We start from the raw sequence: 11,368 nt of genomic DNA, 5'->3' as shown, positions 1-11,368 counted from the left end.
TTGTTATATACTATATATTACTATAGGCAAAAGAAAATTGAGCCTGTATGAAAATCAGCCCCTACCAACTGGACATGTTATTGTTTGGCATTCCATATAAATACTTAGTAGAATTACATGTTTCTATTTTCACTGCTTGTTTAACTTTTAGTTGTCATGATAATACAATACGTTTTGGCAAATAATTTGATGAAAACATAATTACATGGCTCATGCGCATTTTTCCTCTTCATTCTCCCACTGTAGCTCTGTGGCCCTTGATTTCTAAAGTAATGCGATAGTTATAAAAAAACGACTTTTGTTACAAGGTCCATTTTGTTATTATTTCAACAAGTCCTATTTACGACTAACTAAATCGGAAGAAGGGTCTTACGACGAGCACGTGAACGCAGCATCGTCGCCTAATTGAACTACAAATCCCTTGTCCCTTAGCTTCGTGGTGGTCGAGCCGGGTAGTGTGTATGTGTGTGTGTTGGGTTTTGAACGCTGGAGCGAGCGGGAGTGTGATACTCGACTAGAAGCAACTAGCACAGCGGGGTTTTGGTAACGGTGATATTTCTGTCGGGTGAGCACACAGTAACTTAATGGATTAGAGATACTACACTCATCAATATACACACAGAACCGAAGTGATTAGACTAACGACAGCTAGCCAGCGGTTATCAGATGGACCGCTGTAAAGGCCGGCTCAGCCTTGTGCCTTGCACTGTCCCGTGTACCTGCGCTAGCTAGTTAGCTGACATTCGCATAAACACAACGCTAGCTAAGTACATTAAGTAGCTAGCTAACACTGGAAATGTTTATGAACAGATAGTCGTCAACAATAACTGTTCAGTTACATTGGCAGCAAATTGTTTATGTTTAGCTCTGCTTTGGTGGGTCCGTATTTAGCCTAGCAACACCTGGCTAACGTTAACGTTAGCTGCTGACAGCCCTCTGTGAAAACAGCGCTGTCAGCTGTTTGGTCTGCCTCATGGAAAGTTGCCTAAGCAGCTTTAAAAAAAAAAGAGTTAGTTTGAGCTAACTTTATTATAAATTGCTGCATGTCTTTGTTTTAAATTACTTAGTTCTGTTACTCCTGTTAACAGGCAACGTTACCTATAAAGATCCGTTACTGTCCAGTGTCAGAAGTTGCAGGCACCATGATGATCATGACATGATAGAGTAGCTAAATAACATTTTTATTCCCCAGGTGACCAGATGGCGACAGACATTGTTGCGCAGTTGGCCGACTCTCTGGCTAAGACTGCCGTAGAGGAGGGAGAGTTGAGCTACAAGGGCCAAGGAAGAAAGCTGGATAATGCCCAGTCTGGTGAGTGTCAGCTGTCACACACCTAAATACAGCACACCCTCAACATGCCAGGCGAGAGGAGAAACTCTGCATAATAATCCAGTGAATCTTGACTGCTAGTACATAAACAAACTTAGGTCGTGGCTTTTGTTTTTCTTGCTCTCAAATTTTTTATTCTTTGTCTTCCCATCTCTATCTCTTATCTCCTCCCACCCCCCCACCCTGTTCCCTATCTGCAGTGGAGGAGATAGTGAAGGAGATCCAGGACTTCCAGGGTCTGCAGGCTCTGAGGTTGGAGGGGAACACCATAGGGGTGGAGGCAGCACAGGCCATCGCCAAGGCCCTGGAGACCAAGAGCGAGTTCAAGGTCTGGACTGTTTACCTTTTGGGTTTTTTGTAGAAATGGTGGTGATTGATCATTTTGGTTCTGGAGTTAATTTCCCAGCATGACACGAGTAGAGTTTCATACTTATTAAAAATTGTAGGTCAATACATTGACTAGTGTTCACAATACAGTAAAATACTAAAAGCTTGCTGACCAAATGGCATATTTTAAATTTTTTCTTTGCCGCTCTATGTGGGATGAGCAGATAGGGGTTTGGGATAGAGGTTAGACATATATTTAACATGATTATGGGCAGTTCATTAGTTTTTTATCATCTTCGCCAGTGTCTCCTGGCTGACGTGTCAACTAATTGTGTTTTTTTCCTCTCTCTTTCAGTGTTGTTATTGGAGTGACATGTTCACAGGCCGTCTGCGCTCTGAGATCCCTCCTGCCCTGGTAAGGCGCCGCTTATTTTATATTAATAAGAAACTCATATTTGTTTTGAGTAAAGAATAGTATATCACTGTTGTCAGGTGAAAATGTGGTGACTCCAATTTATGGTGATTTTAATGTTTGTAAGCTACACCGTCCTCTATGCACTGATAGAAATGTAATGGTCCTTAGGCAAAACCCCATTGTATAATTTCAGAAATGGCAATCTAAAGACAAGTTACTGACCTTTTGCATGTTTTAGCCCATTAACTACACTTCAGATATGCTTTACATTTCTACTGACCATTTCCTGGCAGAGATGTACACTCTGTTGTGTGGTTGTCTCTACATGGAAAGCATTTCCAAGTTTGACAGACAGGAATGGTGCATTCATGTGCTAACGGATGTATCGGAAAAACAAATTTCCTGCTTAGCCAAATCCACATCATCCTTTTCATGATGGCCATGTTTGCGTACTGCTTCTGGGTTTTATTTTCCAACAAAATGGCACACGAATGCAATACTGTTTGGACTTTGAAGTTCTGGACGTCGGACCTTCCCACCAGCATGTGAACGCACCAGAAGACCTGCAGACTTTTCAAATCAGTGTGCGCATTGTAGGATTTTGGGGGTAAATCCAAACCAGACTAAATGCAAGACAGTCAAGGAATAACACCCACTATCAATTTTGCATAATTGGGCGGGAGCTAAGCAGAGTAACAATTCTACAACAATCTAAAATCAAGTCAATTACAATCTCTCATAATCTATCTTAATTAAAGATCAATCTTAGCCTTGCCTAGAGTAGTCACAAAATGCATTCCAAAGAAACATTGGCTTATACAGATCACCAGTTATAAGCAATATTAAGATGTCACTATACCGTAGACAGGAGCGTCTGGTCTTTACGCAGTCTTCTCTTCTTCTCGGGTCTTCCTCTCCCTCTCTTCTCAGTTCTCTTACACCACGGGTTTTCCAAAATAGCGTCCCTGTCATGATCCGTCCCGCTTTGTCCCACTGAAGTTTTCAGCCGACGCCGGCCCAGACTCTCTCTGGTTACTTCTTCTGCTGAGACGTCATTCAGGAAGATTTATATGTTCTTCTGTCTCTCTCCTGTTACTAGTTCCTATACATTGTCATGCTAAGGATTCCCCATATGGTTCAGACTGTCTGCTGGGCACAAACACACTCCTTTTTAAGGAATGGTTCACTCTATTCCATTCAATATTTTAATATTCGCTAATCCACTCATTTGAATAATTATTATATATTTCAATATTTATATGAATATTTGCTAACCTCTCAAATCTTACAGCATTCAACTAAATTACCATGCAACAATAAAGTAACTTAGACAAAAATAAGCCCAGGCAGGATGGTCACTGTGATGGATTACCTATCTCACGCAAATTTCAAGCCTCTGCAAGTTGATTGTCGTACAATAACAAAATTAATGGAAATGAATGGCTGCCTGGGAGGTAGGACAAATGCTTTCCAAAATCTAAACAACTGTGGTAGGCTTTGGAAAATGGTCGGTACTAATGTAAAGTATGCCCGGAGTGTAGGGCTGAACGATTGTGAAAAAATATCTAATTGCGATTATTTTGACTGATATTGCAATTGTGATATGATTTGCGATATTAGAGGGAATGGTCATTTTTACATCATTATTCTCATTTTCATTCAAGATCCCCACGGGTCCTTGAAATCCTTGAAAGTTTGTGAATTTGAGGGAAAAAAATCAAGGCCTTGAAAGTTTTTGAAATAGAAAAATAGACATGGGTCATTGCAAGTGCTTGAATTTATATATTTGTGTTAGAGAACGCAAGAGACCACATAGTCTGCCATCACTGTAACACAGCACAGTTGAGAAGTGTTCACACATTCAAGCCTCTCTCTCTTTTTAATTGTTGTCTGTGAACTTCTGTAAAGCCTGCTAGTTCTCATTATAAAAATTCTCAGTGTTGTAACAGTAATTAACCTTGAGCCGTGTCTCAAACGATGCCGTGTTGGGTCCTTAAATTTGAGGGAATTGGGCCTGGAAAGTCCTTGAAAAGTACTTGAATTTGATGTTTAAGAAGGTGTGGGAACCCTGTTCATTGAAAAACATATTTAAATGATTATGGTGTGATTTTTGCGGGGATCTGTACCAAACAAAGATATTTTCTTAAGTCTGTAGAATATGAGAATATGTGTAGGCCAGGACATCTCTGCAGCACGACAATATTTAATTTAAAATGGTATTTTGACACACATTTTGCCTTTAATAAATATTGCGCCTCCTGCGATTGTAAAATTGCAGTAGGCCATATTGCGATTTCGATAAAATTTCGATTAATTGTTCAGCCCTACCGGAGTGTAGTAAATGGGCTACAACATGCAAAAAAACAGTATGATTTGTTCATCTCTGAAAGGTACAATAGTACATTGTATTTTACTGAGACACTGGGTAGCCACAGAGCCATACATGGTAGGTGAAATGCTCTGTGTTGGAAAATGCTCTTGACATGAATTGTCAGGGTCATTTCAGCACAATACAGGAGCAGACTGGGGCCTTCTCAGGAGATTTCACAAGGCCTTTTCCCTTGCTCAAACTCTGTGATTCATTTTTCTGTTATTCTCTCTTCTACCATAAATCTGTTCCTCCTTCCTGAACTCCCTGGTTAATGTGCTATTTCTCATCCCCGATTCGGTCCAACACTTAAGCCGTATTCATCGATCATCTTCTTCTGCCCCTATCTCGCCTTTTCATTCATCTGTTTCTCCCCTTGTGTTGTAGAATTCCCTGGGCGACGCGCTGATGATGGCGGGCGCCAGGCTGACTGTTCTGGACCTCAGCGACAACGCCTTTGGGCCAGACGGGGTGAAGGGCATCGAGAAGTTGCTCAAGAGCACCGCCTGCCACACACTGCAGGAACTACGGCTCAACAACTGCGGCATGGGCATCGGAGGGGGAAAGGTAAGTCCCCGAAATGTCTGTTTAAGATGGCAAGCACCTCCATGGTGATAGGCAGTAGCATCAGGGTTAGACTCTTTTGTCACATTTTTAGTTTTTTCCTTACCATGTCTTATGGAAAGAAAACAGCAGAAATGAAGTGAACCAGTGTTTCACATAGATCCTGTTAAATATTGTATCCATTTCTCTGTTTATGGTGTCCTCAGATCCTGGCTGCTTCATTGATAGAGTGCCATAAAAAGTCCAGTGCTGAGGGCGCCCCCCTCAGCCTGAAGGTGTTCATTGCGGGCAGGAACCGACTGGAAAACGACGGAGCCACTGCCCTTGCTCAGGCCTTCCAGGTACAATACTAACTATTCCCTTTATAGCTTTATACATGTTAAATGTAGACTTACAGTAAGTTCTATGGCTCTGACTAAACATAGCAAAGTTCACCCTGATGAAGACAGCCATGTTGTCAAAACACTGCTTATTTTGTTTTAGTTTTTTCCCCAATAAGTTTCTGGGTTTGTTTAGTTGTTAATCAGAGCTGTGGTTGAGCAACCAACTCTTTACCATTGAGAGGGAACGTATACCAACTAGTCTTCCTGGGCCCATATGCATTATTTAATAAGAGTTCTGATCTCAGACCAGTTTGCATCTTCAGCTTATATGGTTAAGCAATCATTTGACTGCTTGACCACAAGACTCCACTGTTCATAGAAACATTATACAAACTTTTTTTTTCTGGACAAACTGCTATTATGCTTTCTATAATGGTGCATTGATTGTATCTAGGTTCTGTAATCTGTATCTTACTTGAGTCCCTTTTGTGTTCCCAGTTGATGGGCAGCCTGGAGGAGGTTCACATGCCCCAGAATGGCATCAACCACCCAGGTGTGACGGCGTTGGCCACGGCCATGCAGCACAACCCAGGCCTCCGCGTCCTCAACCTCAATGACAACACCTTCACCAAGAAGGGGGCTATCGCCATGGCTCAGGTGCCGTAACATCGGAGATTAGCCTTGTGTTTGTTGACGTGAAGTCATGGAATTATTGACAAATGAAATGCTCAGATTGTTGAAATACTTTGAGTGTAATAAGTAACAAAGTACCAAATAAATCTGTGTCTTTCACAGGCCCTCAAACATCTACGCAGCATCCAGGTGATAAACTTTGGGGACTGTCTGGTCCGGTCAGAAGGGGCATTAGCTATTGCAGAAATTGTATCAGACGGACTACCGATCCTCAAGGTGAGCAAGTAGGAGCACTTCAGTACAAGGCTGCAGACATTCAGCACCTAACGCACACACACACCTGTCGATTTGGATATAATCATTATACTGAAGGTCTTTCTCTTTTCTCCTCCTCTGTCATACTTTCTCTTTGTTGTTTTTCTCCCCTTCTCAATATTTATTCTGCTGCTTTCAACAGGAGCTGAATCTGTCGTTTGGGGAGATTACAGAGGAGGCTGCTGTGGCGGTGGCACAGGCAGTAAAGGGCAAGGCCCAGCTGGAGAAGTTGGACCTAAACGGTACAAACACAAACATGCAGAAAGAGTTGACTCTGCTCTAACTTAAAACATACAATGTAAACACACAAACCATCTATATATGAAGACTGTATATTTCAAAATGCTATATATCCATTTAGGAAAAAAATATTACTTGAAGTTCATCATTCAGTATCTTTAGAGGATCCAGCCAGTAAAAATGTGACAATTTTCTCAACCAAAGAGACTCAAGTTATCTGCTATCCTTTAAAGAGTACAACCTGCTTTAAGATTTTGCTGTCAGTCATTTTGCAAGAGTAGGTGGTGGATATCTCATTTTGAAAAAAACCTCTTCATATACAGTATACTTTCAATCTTAGAGTGTTTTGTTTTTTTGTTTTGTTTTGCAAAGAGGCTCATTAGGGATCTTTTTAGTAGAATTTGCCTCTTCTAATGACACTGTGTTAAATGCTGTGTTTTGTTTCCACATCCCCAGGTAACAGTCTGGGGGAGGAGGGCTGTGAAGCTGTGAGAGAAGTCATGAACAGCATGAACATGGGAGACCTTCTAGGATCCCTCAGGTAATGACTTTGTACTTTTAGCCCCTGGTTGTTTAAAGGACCACACTGTAATTGCAGTATTGCATTACCTGTTAGACATTGTACAAGCCTTACTATCGGCTTTATTTACATAGTGGTTTATTGGATTTGGGATATTTTTTCATTCTGAAATGGATTATTTGAACTTTTAATACAAGAATTGACAGTTAAAGATGAGTTTTACATGCATTTTGAAGCTGTAGGAGATTTGTTAATATTTATCAACATTAGAATAAAACCGACCTGTGTTTTTGTTGTGGTAGGCAAAGAAGGAAAAAATAAATGTTCTCATTGGTAACAAATGCAAATACCCCAAATTTAGATAGCCAAATAAGCTGCGGGTTGTTGCCTTAACCATTGGAAGGAACCTAAAATGGGTCACAGGCATGCTGCTCTTGGGTCCCCACATGACAAGTGTAATAACATGTATTAATGAGCGTGGGTCACAGGGAAGAGAGTGGATCCCTGGCTGAAAAGTTCAGACCCCCTGCAGTCGCTCACTAATTGACACCAGTACATCAACATGCCCTCTTTCTGTCAGTTTCTCTCAACCTCTTCTGTGACAGAGACAACAAATGGTTGGAGGTGGAGGAGTGGAGGACTAACGTCTGACACCCAAACCACCAACCGTCCGATACACAAAGATGCACCTCATCCCAGAAACAAATCCTAACAAATGAGCTGTGTTCTGATTTGCTTCAGCGATGACGAGGGCGAGCCGGAAGATGATGACGAGGAGGAGGATGATGAGGAGGAGGAGGAGGAGGATGAAGATGAGGAGGAGGTGGATGAGGAAGAAGTAGAGGAGGAAGAGGAGGAGGAAGAGGAAAGCACTGGGAACCTGGTCAGATAAAGCTCAGTCATAATTCTGCCTCCTAGTAAATGTTGGTATTAGGAGGAGCTGTAATGCCTGACCTTTTTTCCCCAAGTTGTACACAAGCTACAGAATTGAAAAACATTTAAGAGCATGATCTGTGAAAATAATTGAAAATGCCCAACCCTACTTTGAATTGTAAGTTACACAGGTGCCACACTAGCCATCGTTGTGTGTACATGTTTGTTTGATGCTGTGGTTTAATTGACCTTTTTTCCTCTCCCCATCCTCCCCCTCAGCTCTCCACCCCTCCATCAGCCCCTCGGCCCCCAGACGTCTCCTCCTTCCTCAGCTTCCCGTCCCCAGACAAACTGCTGAAACTGGGGGCCAAGAGAGCCTTGCTTATCGAGCAGCAGGTAAACACAAAGATGCATGTACACACGCACACACACACACACACACACACACACACACACCCCAGCCTCAGCTTTATCACTTGTTTGTGCGAATGGACACAAACTACAACAATCCATTTGTGCAAACCAGGGTTATTATAGTTAGGATTTTCATATACTTTTCAATTTATATTTCAGTTTAGTTTTGGTTAGTTTTCAGTCTGGGTTTGGTACTTTTGGTTTAGTTTTTATTTATTAGAAATGTTTAGTTTTAGACTAGTTTTTATTTTTGGTAGGGTTGAGTTTTTTAAAGGTATGATAGAAGGTCAGAACAGGTATTTTGTATATGTTTGCAACATGTATTGGGTAATACAAACAATCAATCATGAATTTCTTTTAAATTGTATTTACATTAATTTTTCAATACAGCCTCGACTAACTTAAATTTGGAATCACTTGGTTTCATGCTGCACAAATGAAATGCACTAGCAGACTCAACAGCAATCTGAATTCAGAATATTTAGTAGTTAGCGTTCAGCAAAAATAGCTAAAAATTCTCAGTTCATTCTATTTTTTTACCCTGCACATAAACAAAAAGACAAAAACAAAACTTTTCACGTATGTTTTTATATTGGTTTAGTTTTAGAAATAGAAAAGATAGTTTAAGTTTTGTCACAAAGTCTAAATTTTTTTTTTAGCGCCTAGTTTTCGTCTTGGTTTTAGTGTACAATAATAACCTTGGTGCACACAAAAACGCTATCGTTACAGTTAGGTATGCTGCCGTTTCACAACAAGAGCGAAAGTCTGTCCTCTCTGTTTACTGGATACAAATAAGTAGAATATGCATCTATTTTACGATATGCTGAAAGCAGACTTATCCTCAATGAATCCTTGTCCCTATTTTCTGTATGTAGGTGGATGTGTCAGATGCTACGAAAACAGCTGAAGCCTTCCTCAAGATCTCATCTGTGTACAAGGAAGAGAATGAGGACGTTAAGAGTGCAGTGTTGGACAGTATTGGTGAGAGACTGAGTTTCTGTCTGCATGCTGGTCCACTGCACTGCATTTTGTTTTTTTATTGTTGACTGTGTTAGAATGGGAATTTATACTTAGTTTTCATGCTTTCCCTCATAGATGCCCTTCTAAGGAAAGCTTTTGCTACTCCTTCCTTCCAAGGCTACAGCTTTGTATCGTCTTTGTTAGTACTGCTGGGACTTATCAAGGTAGGTTTGGTAGATGGCACATATTTATCAAACTCAAAGAAAATTTCTGTTTGTCATTACATTGCTCTGGTATTCATCTAACCTATCTAAAATGTAGGCACAAGTGTCTTTTTTTTTCACTTTCTTGCCCCTTATTGTTCATCCTGATTTGTCTTTTTATTTTTCTCCGCTCTCGGTCTTTCCCTCCCTCTCCATTCATCCCTCTCTTCCCCTCTCCCTCTCCATTCTTTTACGTCTCATTACATTCTTCTCTGTCTGACTCCCTTCTGCATGTCTCTATTCACCTTTCCCCCTTTCCAACACTCCTTGCTCATTTCTCTCCTCCCTTCTTCTTTCTTCCACCCTTCCTTCATGCGCCCTCCTGGCCCGTCCATCAGAGTGAGGACAAGGTGAAGCCGGTGCTGGTGGTGCCCGGCCACCTGCAGGCCTTGGAGCACGTCGTTCGGCAGGACTACTTCCCCAAGGAGAACGTGGCGGTGCTGGAGGCCTTCGTGTCGCGGTAAGGGCGTGACTGAGTGAGGCGAGCAGCAGGCCGCTCCCAGGTACAGAACGCTCCACGATTACCCACCCACCTTCAGAACTAACGCACATCCATAACTGTACACGCACTCGGTGGGTGTAGGTGGTGGGGTGCACATACGATCATGGGCGCAGCTTTATTACTCCTGGTGTGTGTGCATTTTTCACCTGATAAACACACCGGGAAGGGGATATTGTTGGTTGATGTTACAATTCAACATTCATTCTCGATGGACATATATTTGACTTCCCTCCCCCCCCATCGCATAAATGAAGGTGTAGGATGTAATTTACCCTTCGGTAGTACAGAAAATGCTTGGATCCCTTCTCAATAATGGTAATGGACCCAAGACTTTGTGTGTGTATTAGCTTTAACAGTGTATTTAATGATCCACAGAAACAGCAAGGCCCTGGACTCATGTGACAACGCCAGAAACCACCTCCACTCCACACTGCAGACAGTCCAGTCTGACAGCTGAGGACTGTGGATGCACACACACACACAGACTGGACTAAAAAATATCCGTTACCCTACACATAACCCATGGACCTTTTGAATACCAGCACATGAGCTGAAATTTTAAGCAAAGCACAGCAGAGTCACACTCAAGAAGAATGGACTGCAATCAAGCGCACTTGGCCGTGCCGCTTCATCAACACACAGGATCCTGGACTCGGTTCATCACTTTGGGTTCTTCGAAGTGGAGTATGCTTTTACCGTGTGGACTGTTTGAAGCGTTACATGCACACTCGTATAACCGCAGGACATCACGGACAACCTGGACTTTACCCTCTGTAAGTCTAGTGACTAGGAAAAAGCCTCAGTCCCCATATAAAATTCAGAGTGATCCTGACTGACTGAGGTGCAGATTTAGCCTTTTCACAAGCTAGAGAAGCCTCTTAGACCTCCATTCAGTGGTTTCTTTACTCTGTGAACCGGCCTTAATCTGTGATTGAGGCACTTCTGTATTTTTTATTTCATATTTACCTTCGCTATTATTCTCCATTGTTTTATATTAAATGTTTATAAAACTCATAAAAATAGTAAAAGAAAAGAAATGTGACTAAAATATGTAATGACTGATGAATATTGTGGAAATAGGATTGTGAAGTACAATAGAACAATCAGAAGGGATAAAATAAGTCTAAATTGTTTTCTTGCCTTTAATCAGGCGTGAGGTGCAAAGAGATTTAGATTTGCCTGACCAAAATAAAGTATGCTTCAATGTTCCATGTCTTCTGCCATCATTAACTATTAAAAACGATCTGCATTTTGAAACTTTGAGAGGCAGATGAGCTTTGAATAGATAAGTCCTAAATGATTTTCACATGTTCTGTTTTAT

General features: G+C 41.5%; 1 protein-coding gene across 3 annotated transcripts; it reads left to right on the top strand.

Annotated features, from left to right (window-relative positions):
* Positions 1-455: 455 nt before the first annotated feature.
* On the top strand, positions 456-10,769 carry LOC139909695 (ran GTPase-activating protein 1-like). 3 transcript variants are annotated; one of them, XM_071896889.2, is made up of 16 exons: positions 456-565; positions 1,193-1,312; positions 1,531-1,658; positions 2,013-2,072; positions 4,828-5,007; positions 5,211-5,345; positions 5,826-5,984; positions 6,123-6,236; positions 6,418-6,517; positions 6,972-7,056; positions 7,777-7,918; positions 8,188-8,304; positions 9,198-9,303; positions 9,418-9,506; positions 9,884-10,005; positions 10,423-10,769. In XM_071896889.2, the coding sequence occupies exons 2-16, from the start codon at positions 1,201-1,203 to the stop codon at positions 10,502-10,504; spliced, it is 1,731 nt and encodes a 576-aa protein (XP_071752990.2). In that variant the 5' UTR covers positions 456-565; positions 1,193-1,200; the 3' UTR covers positions 10,505-10,769. The 3 variants fall into 3 exon arrangements, with proteins under 3 accessions (XP_071752990.2, XP_071752991.2, XP_078140762.1); XM_071896890.2 differs by having other exon boundaries at positions 9,884-10,048; XM_078284636.1 differs by having other exon boundaries at positions 522-543.
* Positions 10,770-11,368: the final 599 nt, after the last annotated feature.

The sequence above is a fragment of the Centroberyx gerrardi genome, chromosome 7 (assembly GCF_048128805.1).
Source record: "Centroberyx gerrardi isolate f3 chromosome 7, fCenGer3.hap1.cur.20231027, whole genome shotgun sequence".
NCBI lineage: Eukaryota > Metazoa > Chordata > Actinopteri > Beryciformes > Berycidae > Centroberyx > Centroberyx gerrardi.
The sequence above is the reverse complement of the archived record's forward strand: the minus strand, read 5'-3'. Positions and strand labels throughout refer to the sequence as shown.